Below are 23455 nucleotides of genomic sequence, written 5' to 3'. Positions count from 1 at the left end.
CGCGTTATCTCTGGGTTGTCCTCTGGCTCGTGGAAACTACCCCTCTGCTCCGGAACTGGCCACCTGGGCAGGCACAGCTGGGGAGCCTCCCTTTCTGCACTCGGGTATCAAGAATTGAAGCTGCTCCCAACCCCCGAGGAAGGAAGGGTGCACCCCGACTGGCATGATGATGACATTGGGTGACAATTTGGAAGGCTGGCCCGGATCCAGATCTGACCAGAGCCATTTGCTTGTGACTCTTGACCTGTAAGTTGGGAGTGAATGTGATGTTGGAGTCGTGCTGAGGAGCAGCCAGGACGGACAGAGCTGGCAGCAGTTGGCCACTCAGGAAACCGGAGGGTTCACCCAAGCCAAACATACTAGAGAGGCGGATTCTGTGTGTCCTTGGAGGGCCAGCCTGTGAAGAGGCGGCTGTGGGATGCCTGCAAAGCCCGGCGCCGGGTGGAAGTTTCCGGAGGGCAGATTTCAGCTCAGTGAGTGGCAGGGCTGTTCTGAGATGGACGGAAGGAGCCTCCTTGCAGTAAAGCACCTGTCAGGAGGCTTGTTTGAGCAGAGGCCGGGGGTGCTGGTCAGAGAGGGAAAGAGGAGACTTTGTCTGGTGGGCTGGGCTGGGTGTCTCCTGCAGGAACTGCCTGTTGTAAGATTCTGGAACTAAAGGAGTGTTTAGGTTGTTCAATTGCAGCTAGAGACGAGGGTGTAGACTCCTGGCATGCAGAGAGATGGGGCCTCGTGTGCACACCCTTGGGTGTATAGAAGGGGAGGAGGGCAGGACCACCCGTGCTTCTAGGCAGGGTAGGTCAGAGTCATGAGGTCACCCGATCCAGCCATCATCAGGGACCCCAGGGACTGGAACTCACACCTCCTGCCTGCCAGAGGTCAGCCCCCGGGTCACCAGCCTCCCCATCCGATACCAGATTCCTCCACGATCTCGGAAGGGCTGTGGGCCAGGCAGGGGTGCTCACATCGGGTACCTGCCTGTGAATCACCACCTGCCGCATGAGGGCACCACACGCTCTGGGTGAGATGGCTCTGGCCCCCAGAGTGGAGACTCCAAAAGTGGACATCCGTCTGTCTTGTTCTCGTCCCCGTCACAGGGATATGTGCGGCTGACAGCCTGAAGCTCCCCGCTCCCACCAGACTTTCACACGTCTGTGTTCCAACCACATTCAAACTGGGAATGTGGCAGATGCATCCAGGAAGTCTGAGGTGTCCCAGACCGTGGGAGGGGGCGAGGGGCTTTCCCGCTCACAGTCCACGTAGCCGCTGGCCTCGCTGTCCCCTCTGTGAAGCTCAGCTTGTGACATCCACCTCTTCAGGTCAGCAGGAGAATTAAATGTGCAGGGGCGGTGGTGGCTGTGAGGGTGAGGGCAGCACAGATCTGCAGGTGGGTGGACTCATCTCTTGGGCAGGCAGGTGACCTGCACAGGTGGCACAGGCTGTGACACACCTCACAGCTCGGTGGATGGGGCTTGGCGTTCCCCCGCCCTCCCTTCCCCATTTCTGCCTGGAACCGGCTTTGCCCAGAGGTGATGGAGAAGTGGCCCTGTGCCCAGACTCGCCACCAGCCTCACTCCCACTGCAGCCTGCCCTGCCGGCGCAGGGCCACGCGGCACCCTTCCCGCAGGCAGGAGGCATCTGAAGGCAATTAGCTTCATTGTCCTGGAGGGCCGAAAGGAGAGGGAGCCAGGAAGGGCTGTGCCGAGGGAAGGCGGCCAGGCCATGTGGGAGGGGCTCTGCCCATGGCCAGACCATCGGCCAGCCTGTCTCCTTGCCGCCTGCTCCCTGAGCAACCTGCCAGCCCGTTGTCCCACAGCAGGCCGGGGGCCTTACCCAGAGGGACTGGAGAGCACACTGGCCAAGGGACAGGCCGGGTGGAGAACACACTGGGCCAGTGATGTGGGCAGAGACCTCTGGGGGTCCTCAGCTCTAGGTCTGGAAGATGGAGGGTCCTTCTGCCCGGCGCTGCCTCCAGGCAGATGAGTCACTGTCCCCATCCCGCAAAGTAAGTTGCTGAAAGCCAGTGTGGTGGTGGGACCAGTGCACAGGGTCCTGAGACCAAGGGCATGTGCGCCCAGAGCACAGCCCAGGCGAGGCCGTGTGGCTTGGACAGTCAGCCACAGCCACAACCTGCCCAGGGCCGCACCTGCCCATCCTGGGCTAGGAGAGCCCTCACCCCACAGCGTCATGTCATCAGGATCCAACAGGCAGCAGGTGGCTCACTCATTCCCAGATAATTGGAGACGAGTTTATTTTCAAGGAACTGTCTAGAGGGCAGGGTTGGAGGGACCACCAGGGACAGCACAGGCCCCCAGATCTGGCGACAGCAGAGCCCTCGCCGTACCAGGCCCAGAGAAGAGTGTGGAGGAAGCAGTGACTATAGCCAGGGAGCGGGAAGAGTGTGGACTGGGCTCCCCCTGAGACAAGGTCAGTCCGCTGTGGTCCAGGAAAGAGCCAGCCCAAGACTGCCTCCCAGTGGGGAACCAGGGGACCCAATACATCAGGCCCACGCTCCTCTCCCACCCTGCACTGTCACCAGGAAGCCACAGGGCAAGGGGTCCAGGCAAGGCTGCCAGCCTTATGGAGCAGAAGCCGGGTAAGGGGTGGAGAGCAGGCCTGGCAGGCCAGCCACTCCCAGAGCCCTGGCCCCGCCTACAAGGCCAGCCCCAGCCACCATCCCCGCAACACCTTCCCTCCGCCCCCACACCCGAGCCGCTCCCACCCCTCTCTGTCACGGTCCCTGGTTCACCTTTGCCAGACACGTGGCCATTAGCCTTTCTGGAGCTCACCACCTTCTGGCCCTTGCTGCTGCTGGCTGGGAATGGTCAGTTCCCTGTGGTACCAGAAATCCTCTAGTGCGCGGGGCCGCGTCTTGTTCACCTTTAAATACAGTCCCAGAGGAGGGGCTCCATAACTGTTGCTTGAATTGCATTTAATTTTAAAATGTCGAGTGCAGTCTTCGCAGATAGCCTCATTCAGTATCATTTATCTGCCACAACATCAGGCCTCCAGGGCCACAGCCTTGCTGTGTGATTGAAGGGAGTTGGGCAGTGGTGTGCTGGTAAATGTCTAACAACCCTCTCTCCTGTGACAAATCCCAGTCCAGCCCTTACGTGTGATGTGCAGCCTTTGCCGATTCCTGTGGTGTAAATGCTCCCACCAGGACCGGTTTCAGGCTACCAGCGTGGCCACTAGACCCTGGAGTTGTAAAGAGCATGTCCAGTGGCACTCACATGCTAGGATGAGCCAGCCACCACCTCCACACCAGCTCATCTCGCGCCTGCCCGCCCGCTGTGTTGAAGAGGGCATGTGCAGTAGATTGTGTGGGAGGGGGCAGCCTATGCAAGAACCTCAGCTCTGTGACCCTGGGCAGGCGCTTTGGCCCCTCTGTAAAAATGGCGTTCGTGGTACTGACCACATGGAGGAATGGTGAGTAAAGATGAGATGACGGCCGCAAGGCAGTGGACACAGAGCAGGCCTGCAGCACAACTGGGTTTCCTGCGTATCCCCACCTGCATCAGTAGCCCCTGAAGGGGTGGACTGGCCAAACTTCACTGCCTGCTGCCTGCCTGCCAGGTGCTATAGGAATGGCTGCCCAGGCCTCATCTGCAGAGCAAGGCCGACACCTGAGTCTGCCTTACAGGCTTGTGGGAATTCGATGAGGTGGCATGTGGGGTACAGTGGAGCTTGGTCAGCGAGCACACCCACGCAGACATCTTTCTTCATTTGCGCATTGATCCATCCATTAGGGACATTGTTAGCGTGTCCCCTCTGTGTGTCACACACTGCTCTGGATGCCAGAGATTCACCAGCAGGAGGGACAAAGTCCTTGCTCTCCTGGCTAGTTCTGGGGGCAGAGGCAGGCAGTGGGTCGTGGACCCCTGGAGGCACTCAGAGTGGGAAGGGCAGACCTGGGCCGGGGGCAGGGCATGTGGGGAGTGCCAGCTGGGCAGGGAGGCTCTAGTTTTCGTTTTTCTTATTTTTAGTTGTTGTGGGTGCATAGTAGGTGTATATATTTATGGGATACATGAGATGTTTTCATACAGGTATGCAGTGTGTGATAATCACATCAGGGAAGATGGGGTGTCCACCTCAAAAATTTATCCTTTTTGTTACACACAATCCAATTATACTCTTTCAGTGATTTTTAAATGTACAATTAAGTTATTATTGACTATAGTCACCCTGTTATCCTATCAAATAGTAGGTCTTATTCATTCTCTCTGCTTTTCTGTTCCCATTAACCATCCCCACCTTCCCCCCGTCCATCCCCACTCGCCTTCCCAGCCTTCCCAGCCTTCTGCTTTCTGTGTCCATGAGTTCAGTTGTTTTGATTTTTAGATCCCACAAATAAGTGAGAACATGCAATGTTTGTCTTTCTGTGCCTGGCTTATTTCACTTAACATCATGATCTCTAGTTCCATCCATGTCGTTGCAAATGACAGGCCCTCATTGTTTTTGTGGCTGAATAGTCCTCCATTGTGTATCTGTTCCACATTTTATTCATCCATTCATCTGTTGATGGACACTTAGGTTACTTCCGAATCTTAGCAATTGTAAACAGTGCTGCAGTAAACAGCAATGCAGGTATCTCTTCCATGTACTGATTTCCTTTCTATTGGGTATATACTCAGAGGTGGACCGCTGGATCCTACGGTAGCTGTTTTTAGTTTTTTGAGAAACCTCCAAACTGTTCTCCATAGTGGTTGTTCTAATTTATATTCCCGCCAACAGTGTACGAGGGTTCCCGTTTCTCCACATCCTCGCCAGCATTTGTGACTGCCTGTCTTTTGGATTTAAGCCACTTTGACTAGGGTGAGATGATATCTCAGTATACTTTTGATTTGCATTTCTCTGATGATGAATGATAGTGAGCACCTTTTTATATACCTGTGTGCCAGATTCCTTAGGTGGCAACTAGACGTTCAAGGAACAGCGGGGATATTTGTGGCTGGAGTAGACAAGCAAGAGGAGAGAAGCAGGAGTAGGGGTCATGCTGGTCCCTGGTGGGGGGAGCCATCTCAGGACTTTGGGTTCTACTCTGGAGAGGACAAACTGTAGGAGCCAGGGAGGAAGTAGGAAGACCAGACAGGAGATGATGGTGGCCCGACCAAGGTGGGAGCAGTGGGCGGTTCAAGGCGGCTGGAGGCAGAGCCAGTGGGGTTTGCTGCTGGACTGTTTGTGGGGTGTGGACCAAAAGAGACAAGTCAAGGGTGACCCCCAGATTAGGACTATGTGCTGGACTGGGGCAGGTGTTTCCTGAAATGGGGAAGACCTCAGAGATGGGTTTGAGGGCGGTAGTGGGGAGAGGTCAGAGGTCCCTTTGGGGGCACGTCAAACTGCCAGAGTATATCAGATGTCCAAGTGGAGACTGCAAGGGGCAGCTGGGATTCTGGGGAGAAGTGCAGGATGAAGATAAAACTTTGGGATTGTCAACATACAGGTAATTTTTTTAAACTTTTGAGACTAAATCAAAACCTTCAGAAAGTCAGTGTAGACAGGGAAGAAAGAGGTCCAAGTTCTGAGCTTTGGGGCCCATCAGTATCCAGATGTTGGAGAGATATACAGGAACCAGCAATGCAGATGAAGCTTCCGGTAAAATAGAACCAACCGAGAGTGGGGCAGTGCAGCCAAGAGAAGTGTCTCTACACAGAGGAGCCACCAGCTGTGGCCAGTGCTGCTTAGGGCCCAGACCAGACAAGGACTGGACACGTGAGTCACATTGCAGTGGTCACATTGCATTTTCAGTATGGTGGATGTCAAAACCTTGGCAAAGGTGGTTTCAGGGAATGGTGCCTCGGAACGCTGGCTTGGAGTGGGATCAAGAGAGAATGGGAGTGAGGGAATGGGGGCCACAGGTATAGACAGCTCATTTGGGAAGTTTTGCTCTCAGGGAGGTGGTGAGGTTGGTTTGTAGGATGAAAGCCATGGTGTCAAGGAGGGTTTTCTTTCCCTATCACGGGAGAGACTGCAGCCTGTCAGGGTGCCGGCAGGAGGAAAACACTGATGGCTCTGGAGTGCAAGGGGTGAACTGCCAGAGATGTGAGCACATGATGGTGAGAAGGGCTGCTCTCTAGTGTACAGGTGACGTGGTTGGTCATGTCTGGGAGCACAGTGCTCATCCCTGGGGACAGGCGGGAAGGCATGGTGTAGGTTACGAGGCAGGGAGGTGGGCAGGTGAATGTGGTTGTTGTCTCCTGTTTCCTAGAAGACAGGAAGCAGGGTCTCACCAAGAGTGAGGATAAAGGAGAACATTTGGAAGATTGAGGAGGAAGGGTGAAATCAACATTCAGGTTGTGAGAGCTGAATGGCAGTACCAGGCCCATGGCAGAGGGTGGTCATGGATTCTGAATGAATCATTCAGGGTGATTTTGTGTTTATCTCCATCAGTGTGGACTGTGGAGTGGAGCAGGAAGAGCTGGGTCTTAGCAGTTTTGCTAGGCACAAGTGATGATAGAAGAGGGGGGCAAGTTTGTAGAGGGAGGGAGGATAACAACTTATCCACGGTCTTTAAACTCATCCATCTATCCATCCACCCATCTATCCATTCATCCATCTGTCCATCCACCCATCCACCCATCCATTCACCCACCCATCAACCCCCCCATCTATCCATCCAACCATCCACCCATCCATTCATCCGTGCATCCGTGCATCCACACACCCACCAATCTTTCATCCACCCTTGTTTCCATCCATTCATCCATCTTTCCATCCACCCTGCCATCCATCAATCCATCCATCCACCCATCCACCCATCCGTTCATCCATCCACCCACCCATCCATCTGCCCTCTCATTCATTCAGCCATCCACCCATTTATCCACCCTTCCATCCATTCATTCACTCATCCATCTACCCACCTTCTGATCCATCCACTTATCTACCCACCCTTTAATCCATCCATCCACCCATCTATCCAACCATCCATTTATCCCTCCACCCACCTGCCCATCCATGTACCCCTCCCATCCATCCATCCATCCATCCATCCATCCATCCATCCATCCGTACATACATACATATATGCATCCACCCGTTCATGTACACTGAGACTCTTCTGAGTACAACAGGGTGCTGTGCTGAGTACAGGGATATGGGGACAAAGGGTGAGTGAAGTGGTCCCCATTCTCTGAGAATGCACAGTCCCCTGGGGAACCAGATCCTTCCACAAGCTGGTCCAACATGAGGTCATCTGAGATAAGCCCCGTAGCCCAGCAGGAACTCCTCCACTCACACCACCCAACCCCAGGCCCTTATTGACTCTGACCCCAGCCGACCTGGGAAGAAGAGAAGCAATGGGACAGATCCTGACTGCACGTCTTCCGTGTGCTGGGCATTCACGCGCCCTCTCAGGATGGGCCTGATACACTTTGCTTTTCTGGTCTGGGGCTCTCCACCAGGGCTGCATGTCAGAGTCTCCTGGGAAACATTGGTTGTAAGCGGCCTCTGTTGTTCAGGAGCGTGGCCCAGGTGTGGACACTTCTCTAGGTGACTGGGATGTGTAGCCAGTTCTGAAAGCCGCTTGCAGGACCACAGCCACCCCAGCACAGGTGTGGAGGACACACAGGGCAGGGGTGTTGCTGGTCACCCTAAGACCCCCTGAGGGGTCTTAGGCTTTCGTTCTGCATTTCCTCTGCCCAGGCTCCATGGTGACCGTTTGCAGATGGAGAAACCTGTGCAGAGAAGACAGACAGTCACCAGGACCACCTGGTGGCTAAGAGGGGACATTGAAGCCCATCCCCGTGCATTGCAGGGTCTAGACCCCGATGCTTGGCTGTGAAACCTCCTCTCCCTTGCAAACCCCCCTGGGCAGGGCTACAATTCCATGTGGAGCTGCAGACGGTGGGTTTGGGATCCCGGCTGCCGGTGCTGCTCTCTGGGGTCCTCCCGTACTAGCCTGGCAATTCACTTTGTCTCTGTACCTCGGTTTTATTAGCTGGGAAAGGGGGAAGTGTCCACTCAATGAGTGAGTGTCTATAAAAGCAGGGAGCACGGTGGGCTCAAATATGCTGCTTTTATTCTAGTGTCACAAATGTCCCTAAAATGTCCCCATCTCCTAGGGACCTCTTGCCCACCACAGACGCCCTCAGATCTGGCACCTACTGCCAGAGCCCCCACCTTTATGTTGGCAGGTTCCCCTGTCACTTGTTAGGGCTCTAGGCTCCAGCCCTGCAGAACCTGAAGTGAGAGTGATTGGCAGCTGTCATTCAGCCCCAAGTTGAATGACAGAGATGAGAGCCCTGCAGAGGGTTGGAGGTAGGGTGAGAAGGAAGCAGACGGGACAGGAGCTGCCCTTTTTTTTTTTTTCTTTTTTTGAGATAGGGTCGTGCTCTGTCACCCTGGCTGGACCACAGTGGTGTGATCTTGGTTCACTGCAGCCTCAACCTCCAGGTTCAAGGAATTCTCCTGCCTCAGCCTCCCACATAACTGGGACTACAGGCATGTACCACCATGCCTGGCTAATTTTTTTTTAATTTTTTGTGGAGAGGGTTTCACTGTGTTGCCCAGGGTGGTCTCAAACTCCTGGGCTCAAGCAGTCCTCCCACCTCAGCCTCCCAAAGTGCTGGGATTACAGGCATGAGCCACTGCGCCTGACCAGGAGCCCACTCTTTCTCAGGCCTTAGAGGAGGTGGAGGAGTGGGGGGTGGCTGGGAAGATGGTGCAAGTTGGCGAAGGTTCTAATCAAATATTTATCAGCAAATTCATCTCCCCCATGTCTGCAGGGCCCTCACGCTGCGCCTTCCACTTTCTCTTCACTCTCTTGCTCCTGTTTTCCTGATTTTGCCTCTGGCCATCCCGGGTGCTAGATATTCTCCACCCCTCCTGGGTGCCCCGACTCCCCTTACCTCTCCTCCTCTCTCATGGATCCACCCCTTCCCACTGGACTCGTCACCGACACGTTTGCTAACAGTGGACGATGGGGCCTCGCCAGCTATTTTGGAGCAATGAGCCGGGAACGTCCCGCGAGTGTGTATGCGCGCACACGTGTGTGCTTCCCTCCCGTGGCTCAGGAGCTTGAATGTCGCCCCAGTTTCAGAGTCAGCAGAGAGAGGGAAGGAACCAGCTGGCTTTGCGGAGGGGTGGGGATGGGAGGAGGACAGCATTTCTGCTCCTTAGGTTCCCACTCAGCGAGTCTGTCGCAGGGTGACGAGCACTGAGACGGCCCCCGCTGCAGAGCCCAGGGACGGCCGGCCCTGGAGGCTTCAGGGAGCAGGGCACAGCTGGGTTGCCCAGGTTCCAGCCTTCCAGCTGGCCACACCCACCCTAGGTTGCTCGGCCCCTGGGCAGAGGGTTTGGGGCCTCTAAATAGAAGGAGGGGTGGCCGGGTCTGAAGCAGAACACCCAGTCTGGGACCATCCCTTGGGGCCACCTCCCTGGTGCAGCCAGGCCCCTTACAGCCCCCAGTGCTGTAACAATGGTTTGGCATCTGGGCCATTGTTTCCTGAAGCTTTCTGTTCCCGCTGGACTGCAAGCCCCACCAGCAGGGAGCAGGGGCTGTCGGGGTTGCTGCCAACACAGCCCCTTCCTTGGCATGGGCCTGGCGTACCCCAGGTACCCAATCAACAGTTGTTGGGTGGATCTGTAGGAACTGAATGAAGGATGCAGAGGACAGGCCAGGAGTGGGGGAGGCAGAACAGAGGTGGACATGCCAGGTCCACCCGTGCGGGGAGCATGGGCACATGAGGTCCACCCGTACGGGGAGCATGGGCACATGAGGGGCTGGCCCCTCCTTAGTCGGGGGAGGCACTGCCCGGAGGCTGAGAACACAGGAGCCAGGCAGAGGGGGATGTGTGGGTGTGGAGGGAAGCGGCAGAAAGACCGCCCTGCGAGGGCAGCCCCCAGCCTCTGCCTACACCTGGTAGGTGCTCACTAAAGTGTGTGGTGTGAACAAAGTGTACGTGGCCCCGGGCGATGGGAGTATGGGGTGGAGGCGCAGGTGAAGGAGGTGAGCAGCCACTTCCCTGCTGGGCATTCCTCCTCCCCACAGCAAACCCCACCTTCAAGAAGGGTGTGGACTCCTGGCTGTCCCTGCCGGGGCGGCTGTGAGTGTCAGACCCGTCCACATCTGAGCAGGGGTCCTAACACACAGGTGGGCTGCTCCAGGCAGAGGCGGCATGTGTCCTTCCAGGCAACGAGGCCTCCTCACCGCAGACTCCTGGGGGGCGAGTGCCTCTCCCGCTCAGGAGATCCTGGGCCCCAGGCTGTGTCTGCAGTGGAGGAGGCCAGAGCCCCTTTCCCTCTGCCGCCTCCGCCTGCGTCTTGCTCTCTGGGGCTGTGAAAGACCCCAGCCCTCCTCTTGGGGTCATAAGGTCTTCCCACCAGGGCTGCTTCTCAGGCCCTGAGTCAGTGGTTCTCAGTGCACGTAGATTGCTGGAGGAGGCCTGGGATGCGCCCTGGAATCTGCATTGCCCACCAAAAAGCTCCCAGGTGCTGCTGATGCTGTGGGCCCAGGCCCTCCACTTTGACAGCCACTGCCCTACATTGCTTCTGGGGTTCTGCCCAAGGGCCTGGGCTTCTAAGAGCCTCTGAGAGTGGCTGCGGGAGCAGTTTTCCCCGCTTGAGACAGCAGGCCTTTGAGGGGGCACAGACAGATCTTCCAGAGCTCCTCAGAGATCCTTGAGACAGAGACTGGAACCCTTCCTGCCCCGCCCCCAGCACACCTCACTGTCATGGACATCACTGGCAGGGGAAGCAGGAGGCCGAGTTCAGCTTCCGCACAGTCACTTCCAGGGATCCAGGTGCGGGCTGGGCAGTGCCCTCTCACTGCTGCTTTCCAATGACAAAACCGAGGCTTAAAATCATTTGAAGACGAAGTTGCGCCCTTGTTGCCCAGGCTGGAGTGCAGTAACGCGATTTTGGCTCACGGCAACCCCTGCCTCCCAGGTTCAAGTGATTCTCCTGCCTCTGCTTCCCGAGTAGCTGGGATTACAGGCGCCCACCACCACGTTCAGCTCCTTTTTGTATTTTTAGTAGAGACGGGGTTTCACTGTGTTGACCAGGCTGGTCTTGAACTCCTGACCTCAGGTGATCCACCTGCCAAGGCTTAAAATTCTTTTTTTTTTTTTTTTTTTTTTTGAGACGGAGTCTCGCTCTGTCGCCCAGGCTGGAGTGCAGTGGCGCGATCTCGGCTCACTGCAAGCTCCGCCTCCCGGGTTCACGCCATTCTCCTGCCTCAGCCTCCTGAGTAGCTGGGACTACAGGCGCCCGCCACCGCGCCCGGCTAATTTTTTGTATTTTTAGTAGAGACGGGGTTTCACCGTGGTCTCGATCTCCTGACCTTGTGATCCGCCCGCCTCGGCCTCCCAAAGTGCTGGGATTACAGGCGTGAGCCACCGCGCCCGGCCTAAAATTCTTAAGGAGGTGGGAAGCAGGTAGGTTGGCGCTAAGAGGGGAAGAGCAGTAGTCCTCGCGCTGGTGGAACGTTCTGTGTGTTGTGCGAATCCACGTCAGTATCCTGCTGGTGGTGGTTTTACGGATGTTACCGTGAGGACCCTGGGCACAAGCTGTACAGATCACTCTGTTATTTCTTACAGCTGCGTGAGCCTACAGTTATGTTAAAATGGTTAACTTTTTTAAAATCAGGTAGTTTAAAAAAAAACCCTTCAGTTGTTCTTGTACCCAGGTCTGACAAGGGTGAGTCAACGGGCTGAAACCCAGCAGCATCTGACTCCAGAGCCAGACTCCCCGGCACTCCCAGCGCGGCACCCCCTCCTGCTCTGAGCTGGTGCCCATGCCGGGGAGCCCCCCATGGAGGGGCCGGGGAAAGGCTGCTGAAAACACTGCTGGAGAAGCCCTGCTCAGCCACAAGGCCCCATCCTCAGGGGCTCCGGGAAGGGGACAAGATTCTAACCAGGCCTTGCTCTCTCTCCTTCCACAGAGCGATCAGGACGCCACGGCTCCGCCTGAAGCAATGGCCCAGCCCTACCCCCCTGCCCAGTACCCCCCTCCGCCACAGAACGGCATCCCTGCCGAGTATGCCCCGCCCCCGCCGCACCCCACGCAGGACTACTCCGGCCAGACCCCGGTCCCCTCAGAGCATGGCATGACCCTGTACACACCAGCACAGACCCACCCCGAGCAGCCAGGCTCCGAGGCCAGCACACAGCCCATCGCCGGGACCCAGACAGTGCCGGTAAGGGCCCCCACGACCCCAGGCCCAGCCCTGGAGCTTCAGGGAGGAGCGCCCACCCAGCAGAAGGGTGGCCCAGGAGGGCATGAGGTATACCACATGGGTGGGGGACCTGGGCAGGGCCTCTGTGTGTGGAGGATGAGCCTTTTATGGGGCTCCTGGGCCAGAAGTTACCCCCAGCAAAGGCACTTCCAGCCCCTGCTCAACCCCAGCACCAAGGAGCTTTGTGATGAGCAGGCATTTGGAGGGACGGCCGGGCACTGAGGGGTGGGGTGGCAGCCACCCTCCTCCAGCCGCCTGGGCCTGGCTTCCCTGCTTCGAGCAAACACTCACCCAGCTGGGAGGTGTCCTCACTGCCAGAGACCTGTTAGTAGAAAGTGAAGGAGACGGGCGGAGGGCAGAGGCAGAGCCGAGGAGGCGGCCCAGGGCCCTCTGAGCTGTCTCGGGTTGCAGGCCCTCCTATCATTTCTAATCGCTTGTAATCTACCTGCTTGGCTGGCCTCCAATCAGATAGCTTCAATTATGTGGTTGTAATGCAACTCCCAGGCAAAAGTGCTGAGCCCTCACTTCTCACATTTCCTGAGAGCAAAGAGAGCCGGCAGGGAGTGGCCAAGCCGCCGGCCTGGAGTGGGCTCTGGGTATAAAGACTAGGCCCTGACTCTACCCACCCTGCAGAGCCCCGACCAGTCTATTCCTTTTCTCTGGTCCCCTCCACTGAGATCTCCATGTGCCTCCCCTGCCCCTGCTCTGGGGCTCCAGGTTCATCCAACTGTCCCCGCTGGCCCTGTCCCAGCACTGGATGTGCTAGCTGGCGGGGCTGGGCAGGAGGCCAGAGCTCTCTACACTGCCCAGGAGCGGCACCGCCCTGGCGGCTCCCAATAGGGGTCCCTTCCCAACTGCCTCAGCCCTCCTGCAGTCCAGCCTGGCTCCCAACATGCTGTGTGGATGCAGATAGGAGCCTTCCCTTGGTGCGTGCCTGGGCAGGGGCTTCCTCCAGCGTCACCCAGGCCCTCTGTGGAGAGAGCCCACCCAGCCAGCCGCCTCCTGGGCTGGACATGACCCTCATCTGGCACCCAGGTGGTGCCCTTCCTCCCTACTTGGAGCCCCGCCCAGCCAGAATCTGCCCCGAGGCCATCAGCCTTTCCAGTGCCCCCTGGCATCCTGATACCCAGGGTTCCTACAGCCACAGGACACACATGGAAAAGGCCAGGCCCTGGGGTGGTAGAAGTGGGGGCCAAGTCATGCTTCCCCGGCTGCTCTGGTTCTGATTCATCAAACCCACACCTTGTGTGTACTTAGAAAAGAAAGAGATGATCCCGGGAGCTAAGCCGGGTTCACCGTAAACAAGTCACGCTAGAGCAGGCTGGATCTCTTTCTGACTGACTCCAGTAGACACAGCTCATCTGCTCAGACCTCTGACAGCCACCTTATAGACAAACGAGGGGGTCTCTCATGGTGAGCCTCAGGGGTTCGTCCCAGAAGAAAACCAGAAGCAGGAGGGTCAGATGCACAGATAACACAGAGTGGACCAGGCGCTTTAACTGAACAACAGAACCGAGGCCAGATGCCTCCTGGACACTGGAGCCACCAAACACGGCCTACCCAGGACACACATAAAGTCTTCTTTCACTCGGCAGACATTTGCTGGGTACCTGGTATGTGCCTGGCACTGAACTGGCACTGAGGCTACAAAGAAGAAATGACCCAGCACTGTCCCCTGGTTCCTGCCATGCAAGGACAGGAAAGTCAGAAACAGAGGCTGGCTTCGGTCTGGCTTGCCCGTGAGGGTCCACAGACCATGGAGAGAAGCCCCGAGTAAGCAGCAGCTGCTGAAAAGGCGAACGCTGCATCCGATGAAGAACTCTCCGACTAGGAGGATGGGAGTCTCACCACCCAGTCAGCAGCCTCCAGAGCCTCCCAGGAAGCGTGTCCAGGCGGGAAGCACCCAGAGCCCAGGGGATGGCAGAGAGCCTGGACCTTCCTTTCTTCAGGCTGGGGTCTCTCAGGTCTGGCAGAGGGTTCGTGGTTGTGGTCTGCAGATCTTTCATCCAAAGTCCCAGAGGAGAGAGTCATTCTCCATGACCTGCACTCAGGGCGGGGCTGCCGGCAGAAGTCTCGGCATCGGCGTGGTGCCCCAGGAAGAACAAAGACCTGGGCCGCCCCGAAGGCCACGCGCTCCCCACCTTGGAGTGTGTGTTCACACGGAGCCTTCCCACCTTGGAAGGCAGCTGGAGAGGGTGTTCCAGATTCCAGGAGCTCCTTCCTCCCAGAGGCTGCCCAGCACTCACAACTGAAGGCCGAATGCTCCCTGCTGGCTCAGGTGTCCCCAGGCCCTGTCCCTGGTCATCAGCAGGGCCCTTTCAGCTCACTCGAGCCTCCCCTTGGTCCTGCCCCAAGCAGCCTGGTATTGGGGTCTAGATCTTCGGGATAGGAAGTGGGGTGAGTTCAGAGCTTTGGTCCAGACCTGCCTAGTTCAGAGTATCTCCTTGAGCTCCTGGAGCACTCGAGGGCCCATGTGCAACCACCAAGTACCCTGGTCTCTTCCTTCCCCACCATTCCTGAGGTGCCACCCAGGGAACCCCCCCGAGAGTCTGCTGCCCAGGTTGGCACCAGGTCAGGGCTTGCAACCCCCAGACGTTCCCTGGACCCAGACGCTGCCCAGAGGCCACCAGGGCTTCCCGCCCTCTCCCCCAAGGGGACTTCCTTCTGCTGGTGAGCGTGGGCTGCCCTGGCAGGTGGCGTGGCCAGGGCCAGTGGAAAGGGGGAGCTCGGAGCACCTGTCCGGCCCCCATATCACCCGCCCCACTGGTAGCTGTGGCAGAGCTGGCCCCTAGACAGCAGGGTGCTGTCCAGGCCCGGGGCCCACACAGGCAGCCTGTTCCGTTCTAGGACCTGGGGCTGATGGCGTCAGTGGGAGAGAACAGTGGCCCCTGCAGCCCGTCCCCATGCCTCTACCTCCCCGTCTCCTCCACCCCAGGACCCCCAAAGACAGGCTGGGCCCCAGCTCCGGAAAGACTTCCCTGGAATTTCTGGAACCACGAGGCCTCTTCCTGCTCGTCCTCCCCTCAGGAGGATTTCCAGCCGGGAATTGGTGGGAAGTCTGTGTCCAGCCAACTCAGGGCCTTTCCCAACACTGCCACCACCCAGGTGGGATGCACCCCTCAACTCCTAGTCACAGAAGCACAGCTGACCCTGCAGAGAGAAACATGGGGCTCCTGGGGGCCCCTCACCGCCACCGAGACTTCCCACAGAAGGCAGAGCGTGCGCTGATTTGTGTGGTCTTGATGCCCTCGGGTGGGTCCCGACCACCTCCAGTGGCTTTCCGGCTACATCATTCCCCAGGGAGGCTCGTCCCCTCTGAGCAAAACACCTCTTTTCGCCGTCCAGAGATACGGAGGCTCCTTCCTGGTAGGGCAGGGGCGTCTCTGCTCATCCGTGATGGGAAGAGACATGTGACAAGAACCCACGGGGGGCACGCACACCTGCACACACGCTCCGTTTCTCTCACTCTCACCACGACGTCAGCTGCCTTCTCTGGACAAATGCAGCACAGGGTACAGAGTGCGATGAGGGGCTGCGGAAGGACCGGGGGACCCCATCTCACTACCTTGAGCCACCGCCAAGGTCTGTGTTCCTCAGCGGGGGTCACCGTCTGGAGCATTTATTTATTCACTCAGGGTCAGGCAGGTGCCAGCACTGTGGGCCCTTGGGGGTCACACACTGTCCTTATGCTCAAGGGACCCTCAGCTTGCTAACAGGCCAGGTGCATTGGCTCATGCCTGTCACCCCAGCACTTTGGGAGACAGAGACAGGTGGACCACGAGGTCAGGAGTTCCAGACCAGACTGGCCAAAATGGTGGAACCCAGTATCTACAAAAATACAAAAATTAGTCAGACATGGTGGCGGGCGCCTGTAATCCCAGCTGCTCAGGAGGCTGAGGCAGGAGAATCACTTGAACCCAGGAGGTGGAGGTTGCAGTGAGCCGAGATCACGCCACTGCACTCCAGCCTGGGCGACAGAGCAAAACTCTGAGAAAAAAAGAGAGAGAGAGAGATTAGCATGCAGATAGAAAATGCCAAAGCACGGAGGGTCACTGTGGAGGGGCAGCCACGGAGAGGGAGACAGGATGAGACTGGTGTTTTCCAGAGCCCACACGGGCTCCTCCACCTGCCAGAGGGGACCCCACGTGGGCGGCAAGGGTCTGATGCCTGAGGGGCCAGCACCTGCCCCACTGCCCACTGGGGATCTGGGCTCTGCACCCCTGGCTTCACTGCAGGCATAGATGCCTACGGCCAGGTCCCTGGAGGCCTCTCTGCCGGGTGACCCCAGGATGAGCCTCTGTCCTCTCTGCCATCCGTCGGGCCTGAGCCTCCTCAGAAACTCCCGCACTTGCCCTGATCTTCCATTTGGGCCACCTCGTCTATAACTACAGGCCTCATAGTCTGGCCGAGGCGCTGTCTCCTCCGCCAGGAGCTGCAGCCCTCGGTCACTGTGTTCTTGGCTCTCACGGCTTATGGAAAGGGTGAAGGGTAGCCATGGCTGGCCACGGGCCTGAGAGCGGCAGAAGAGAGGCGATGCTCCCCAAAGCAACACCACAGTGAGGCTCAGCTGAGATGCCCCTACCCAGGCTGGGAGGTGGGAGTGGAAGAGGTGTCAGTCGGCTGCCCGCGCCACAGTGCAGAGGCCAGCAGGGGGCTTGGAATCCTGTGTTCTTCAAATGCCACATGGGAGCCGACAGTCAGTGCCGCCGGGCTCTGAGGCAGACACTCCCAGTGGACAGGTTGAGACCACACACAGAGAACCTGTCCTCCAAGGCTGACTGGCCGCCCACTGGGGGCCCACCAAGGCGGGTCCTTGCCTGAGTGCCCAGGAGGTCTTTGGAGGAGCGAGGAGAGATGGCACTGTCGAGGAAGGGATTTCCAAAAACCGGTTCATCTTGTGTCGCAGCAGCACAGCTTGGTTCTGTGCCAACAACAGCCGCCGGGTCCCACTTGCTGTCCGGGGTCTGCCTAGGTCCACCAGACCCTGCCCAGGGCTCATTCCCTTTGCCTGTCTCTGGGCCAAGCTTGGGGGGCCCAGGCGAAAGTGGGTGCAGGCTCCTCAGAGGATGTGGAGAGTGGGAGATGCTCTCCTGAACTTGAATGAATGGGCTGGGGAGGTGTCCATAATGGCCGGGCCAAGACAGAGCTGGGGAAAGATGCAGAAGCAGGACCCGCAGCTCAATCAGGAGGGAAGGGAAGGGCGGTCCTGTTCTTCCCTCTTTCCCTGCATTGGAGAATGAGAAGCAAAGATGGTTTGTTTTTTTTTTTTCTCTCTTTTTAAGTAGGGGAAAGAAAGCCTCTGAAAAAGTTGGAAAGGCAGTGGAGGCTGCTGGACCGCTACAGTCAGCGGTTGGAGGGCCCCCATCCCCCGGCCCAGGGCAGCCCATGTGCAGTCACGCGTAGGGCTTACCTGCACACACGACAGTTTCACAGCCATGGAACCCACTTAGCCTCTGCCCAGGGCTGAGCAGGGATAGAACAGCTTCTTCCTCACCTGTGTCCTGGCCCCACTCATGGCTCCTCCCACTCCTACCCCATCACCCCATTCCTCCTGCCTCATCCTCAGCTGCTTCCCTTTAGGACTTTGGGGTGGATGCCCCAGCTCCCCTGGGTGGGCGCAGGGCCGGTTCCCGCCATCGTGGCGTGCTGACCACCGCCTTCTGCTGCTCAGAGGGCAGAGCTGCGTGCCCCTATCCAGGCTGGATTCCCGAATCTGGGATGACTCAGTCACCTGTACCCAAGAGCAGCAGAGGGCACGGGTGCATCCCTGTCCACTGAGGAGGAAAGACCCACGCCTATCCGGCGGGAGGGTGGGGTTCAGAACCTCTGTAAAGATCAGCGGATGTTCAGGGGTGAGGTCAGCCCTTCCGGAGGTCTAGCACAGGCTTGCTTTCTGCAAGAAAACTTGGGACCAAGGAGGATGGCAGCAGAACTGGGAAACTGGGCTGCGGGGCATCTCTAGTTCCCTAGGCTTGGATGGAGGAACCCCGTGCCTACCTCCTTGGAGCCAGAGTCAGCTGCCCTGTGTTGCTGGGGACCTGATAGACCTGATACCAGCCAGACCAGGAGTCTCTGGAGGCCTGTCGTCCACCCTCCTGGCCCTGCCAACTGTGCCCACCACGGATGCCTCCATGCCAAAGCCCAGGCCCCACTGATGGGGTGGCACATGTCAGGGAACCCCAAGGAGCAGCCGCCCAACTTGTCCAAGCCTGGGGGCTCGTGCCCTCCGAGAGCCGTGGCCACTGTCCACCTCTTGGGGTCCTGAGGGAGATGCCTCACGCCTTGGGAACACGCAGAGCTCAGGACACATGCCCGTCGGAATTGGGTCAGCACACCACATGGCACGTCTGCTGAGACAGGTCCTGCAGCGCACGTCCAGGTGAGCTCCAGGACGGCAGTTCCCACGTTGTCGCCGTCCCACACTGTGGGGTGTGTGCTGCATCCTCACTTCTCAACGCAGGGGACAGAGGTGCATCAGGGACATGGACACACGCTCCAGTCGTCGAGACCCCGCTCCCAGCCCGCCCCACTGCCCGCGCTGGGGGCCGTTGCCAGGGAAGAAGCTGCAGTATGGCAGAGGCTGTGTCCTCCACCTCCCTGCGCAGCCCAGGAAGCGGTAACTTCCCCTCTTGGCACTTAGGGGCACCTGCTGCCCTGGAGCCTGGTCAGAGGCTTCCTGACCACATGCAGAAATGCAGGGGAGCAGCCTGTCCTTCCAGAAAGGACAACCAGGGCGGCCGTGCAGGGGGCGGCGCCAGCCGGACAGCCACTCAGACAGGAGTCGAGGGACCAAGCTCTGGCCACTTAGCTGTAGTGTGACCTTGGCACAGCTCTGCCTCTCTGGCTCCGTTTCCTCTGCCATGGGCCGAGGCCTCTGGCACTGTGACCCCAGGCTCCCCGCTCACCGTCCTGACTCAGCACTCCTTTGGTGGCCCGCGACAGATGCCCTCCGGAAAGTGGCTTCAGCTGCCAGGTGCTTCGCCTGGCTGGAGATGCGTGGGAATGGCTCTCTGGGGCCTCTCGTCTTGGCTTTTCTCTTGCTCCCAGACTGGCTGCCTCTGGTCCGCAGGCCACATGGGAGACCATGCCACCAGCCTTCCATTTGTACTGACTGCAGTGTGGGCCTCTCAGGGACCCCAGTCTCCTCTACTGCCACTCCAGAAAGGATCCAGATGGCTGGAGCCAAGACCCTCCTACCTATGGCTGGCGTCCTGTCCCAGAAGCCAGTTGGCCTCTGAGGAGGGGTTCTCTGTGTGTGGCCTCCAGCTCTCCACCGGGAGTATCAGGAGGCCCAGAGCCAAGGATTCAAATACAAAGGGTGTATTTGGGAGATGATCTCACAAAACCCATAAGGGGCAGTGTGGAATTGAGGCGAGAAGGCGAAGGAAGCCAATAAAAGGTACACTGTCAGCCTGCTGTTCCCATGGGCAGCTGAGCTCAAATTGCTGGAGGAAGCGTGGACAGTGAGAGCCCCTCCAAGGCACCCCGTGGGATCTGGGGTGTGCACCCACCACCTGTGCCCGTCGCCGCCGAGGGCCTCTCCTGCACCCTGGTGCTCCTGTGCCACCCACCCACCTTGCCAGTGGGCTGAGCGGGGAAACAGTCTGCGAGGCTGGCACCTGCGGCTTGGCTGCATCCATGGAACTGGACTGGAGCGCCCCTTGGGCCTGGACCCAGGTCGTGATGAGCTAATGGCCACCTCGGAGAGTCACCCGTGCATCCACCCGGCCGATGCTGATGAAGCACCCGCCACACGTCCGGAGTTCCTGCTCTGTGGATACAGCCGAGACTCAGCCAGACTGAAGGCCAGGCTTGCCGTGAGCTCGTGGTCAGCCCACTGGAGAAGACCACGCAGGAAAAGCCTCACACAGGCCACACTGCGCTGCCTCAGGCGGCACCCCTGCCTTCTCACAGGGAGCTGAGGGCTGGGTGGTTTTTGTTTCCTGAGACCCAAGTCTTTGGGAGCCCATCTGCCTACCAGCGTTTGGGTCCCAATGGGGACTAACTGTAAAGGACTGGACTCAGCCACCTCTGCCTTGGGAGAGGCTTCTGGAGGTGAACCCCAAAGGTTCTGAGTGGCAGCAGCAGGCTGGAATAAGCAGGAGCATGGCGGGGATGGGGGGACACGAAGAGGCAGCACCTTCGGACAGGCGGACCCTCGGGCCGGGCTGACATCTGTCTCCAGCTCACCACTTCATCATCAGGACTTGAAAACCAGTGGGGTCCTCGGGCTCCCAGAACTGCCTTGAGATGTCAGTGGGGCTAAGAGACCGTGGAGGTTCAGCCTTTGTGGACAGGGCTGGGCTGTGGGAGCAGGGAGCAGAGCAGGCCAGGAGGCCTTGCACTGGGATGGCGGGAGGGAGGCGGCCTCACCTGCACAGTTTGGGCAAAGGCCTAGAGGTGGGGCCTCTCCGTGTGAGGTGCCCCTGTGCTGTATCTCATGGAAACCGTCTGCCCAGATTCTGCCAAGGATCCCAGCCCAGGGATGGGAGAGGCCCAGCAGGGTGGGGGAGAATCTGGCCTTTAGACCCTGCCCTCCCTTCAGCAGAGGGGACGGGCAACCCCGCACGCAGAGGCAGCCTCCGCAGCCCAGTCCTCTCCCTGCAGCAGACAGACGAGGCGGCACAGACGGACAGCCAGCCGCTCCACCCCTCCGACCCTACAGAGAAGCAGCAGCCCAAGCGGCTACACGTCTCCAACATCCCCTTCCGGTTCAGGGACCCCGACTTGCGGCAAATGTTCGGGGTGAGTGTGCGTGGCCCTGCCCATCCTGCCCTCCACACCTGCCCCAGATCCGGGGTGGCACCCACAGGCCCTGCCTTCCTGCCCACACCTGCTCCTCCGGGTTCCCTGCCTCCCACTGCACTGGGAGCCTCCAGGGCCCCAGGATTCCCTCCCTCCTGGGCCCAGCCCCGCCCTGACCTGAACCTGCTGGGAGGGTGGCGGGGAAGAGGAAGGCCTCGAGCTGAGGAGTAGGCGGATCTGTTGTGGCTGCCCTGCAAACCCCACTCCTCCTGCTCCCAGCTAGAAATTTACCCATGGTCCCCAGACCACCTGATCTCAGGGGTTTCCTAGAGTGCCTTGGGGCCTCGCAGCCAGTTTGGTTATGACCACCCTATTCCCACATTCTGGCTCCTGTCTCCTCACAAGAGGGTACCTGGAGGGGCACCTCGGCCTCCCACAGAGCAGCAGCCCCAGCCCTGGCCTCTCCTGTGTGCCTTGGGGCCGGGCAGTCAACCTCTCTGGGCCTGTGTCCCCCGGGCCCCCGGTTGGGGAACTTGGAACCGGATGCACGGTCGATGGGAATTGAAGCCCGTCCTGCACTCCGTGGGCCTGTTCCGGGTTTTGCACTGTGGCCTTCGGCCCCGGTGGTGGGGTCACTGAGAACGTGCAGGGCTGCCCCTGGGTCCTGGTCACTTGATTGTTACTGGACTTGAATGCGCCTAGCAGGTGTTGGTGCCTGCGGGGGCTGGGGCTGCTGAGTGGCGGGGGAGCAGCAGCAGCTGGGCGGCTCAGCCGGGCTCCCAGGCCTGCCCTGGCCACAGAGGACCACGCAGCCCAGCCACATTTCTTCCCTCCCTCCAAACTCCTCTTCCCCCTGCCTGCCGCGGTGCCCGCCCCACCTCTGCCGTGCAGGTAGACAGCCTCTGGCTCCGGAATCCCAGCCTCTCTCCTCCTGCCACCCTGACCCAGCTGGGATTTGCCATGCAGACTGGAGGCACCTCTGGCAGCCCCAAGGTGGAGAGGTTCCCCTCCACCTACCCCCTGACGTGACCCCCAGAAGTCCACTCCCTGTCTCAGGATCCCAGCCTGGTTGGATTTGGAGTTCAGACTTACTGGAGGGCTGGCATGACTTAGCATCATCAGATGGCAAGGACTGTGTCCCTTCTTGACCCTGGGTCCTGAGCGAGTGGCCAGAGTTCTCTGGGCCTGGGACTGCCCCTTAATAGCAGCTGACATTTTGGAGCTCTGGCTGGCTGCCCTCAAAGGATGGCATTTTGGAGCTCTGGCTGGATGCCCCCTGCAGGGGACCTGTTTACATACACTCAGTCCTTGCAGGACAGGGGCAGCATCCCGTCGGCTCCATGGGTCCCTACAGGACAGGGGCACCATCTGCCATCGACTCCCTAGGTCCCTGCAGGATGGGGACACTGTCCCCCATCAGCTTCCTGGCTCTCTGCAGAACGGGGGGTACTGTCCCCTTCTTTTCAGCACCTGGCAGAGTTGAGATTTCATTGTCGTCTGGCCCCACTGGGGCTTGCTGCACCCACCGCCTCCACGACTGTGTGGAGGTGACTAGGAAACCCCCATCAGTTGCCTGCACTGCAGGCTTCAGGATGGGCCCTAGGGACCTCAGAACTGTTGTTTGGGGCCGTTCACATACCAGTGAGAGACCAGGCTGCCCCATGGGGACCGTGGCCAACAATGGGAGGGAAGAAGGCAACTGGAGCGTCATGGCCCAGCTGGCCTGAGCATCCTGCACAGGCCGGGCCTGGGTTCAGGTCACTGTTGCTCAGCACCCCACTCCAGCACAGCCCCACGACAGGCTGTGCAGGGTCCTGGGGGCTTGGGCAGAACACCCTCCGCGTCCCTCTTTCCCTCACACCCTCCCCCCATGTTCCCCCTGCCCAGCCTTCTCCACATCTCAGGGACGCCTGAGGGTCCCATTTCCCAACCAGGGGTCCTGACCTCCAGTGGCCTCAATCTCCATTTCCTGACCCCAGCACTTTCTCTTCTCTGTGGCACTTTGTCCCTAATGGGCACTTATGCCCCTCTGCCTCCCCCGTTCCCCATCCTTTGGAGAAGGGTCTCAGAGCAGACCTTTACCCTTTAGTGTGAATTAGGGGTGGTGGTCATGCCTTGGGTACCCTGTCTCCACTGTAACCCTTTCCAAGTGGTCAAGTCCTAGCAGGGTGAGGAGGGGATGCTAGTGATGTGCCCATCCCCAGCTGGCAGCTGGAGTTAGTGTCCTGGCAGGAAAAGCTCCCCGAGGCAGAAGGGAGACACGGGCCTCCAGGAGAGGCTGGGAGAGCTGTCCCTAACCCCACACCACACCAAGGACCCTCTTGGTGATGCCTTGGGCACCCTATCCCCACCATCGCCCTCTCCAAGTGGCCAAGTCCCAGCTGCTCCATGGCCAGAGGTGGGAGGGGTCCCAGGGCTCCTTTCCCAGTCTGGGAGCCCAGGGCAGAGCACAGGGACCAGCGTCTCAGGAGTGGAGCGGGCGGCCGGGCCAGCGGTCTTAACCCGCACTTTCCTGTCTGCCCCACTCCCTCTTTGTCT

General features: G+C 59.0%; 1 protein-coding gene across 50 annotated transcripts in view; it reads left to right on the top strand.

The window, feature by feature from the left end:
• RBFOX3 (RNA binding fox-1 homolog 3) overlaps positions 1-23455 on the top strand; it is a 522239-nt gene that overhangs the window by 484319 nt on the left and 14465 nt on the right. For 26 of the 50 annotated variants that reach the window (XM_065532118.2, XM_045376567.3, XM_065532117.2 and 23 more), the window contains 2 exons: positions 11879-12133; positions 20780-20917. In XM_065532118.2, the coding sequence (XP_065388190.1) occupies positions 11912-12133; positions 20780-20917 (360 nt within the window). In that variant the 5' untranslated portion in view covers positions 11879-11911. The remainder of the gene's footprint in view (positions 1-11878; positions 12134-20779; positions 20918-23455) is intronic. The other 24 variants (XM_065532120.2, XM_074020776.1, XM_065532119.2 and 21 more) reach the window with 1 other exon arrangement.

The sequence above is a fragment of the Macaca fascicularis genome, chromosome 16 (assembly GCF_037993035.2).
Source record: "Macaca fascicularis isolate 582-1 chromosome 16, T2T-MFA8v1.1".
Lineage (NCBI taxonomy): Eukaryota > Metazoa > Chordata > Mammalia > Primates > Cercopithecidae > Macaca > Macaca fascicularis.
This window is presented reverse-complemented; position numbering and strand designations above follow the sequence as displayed.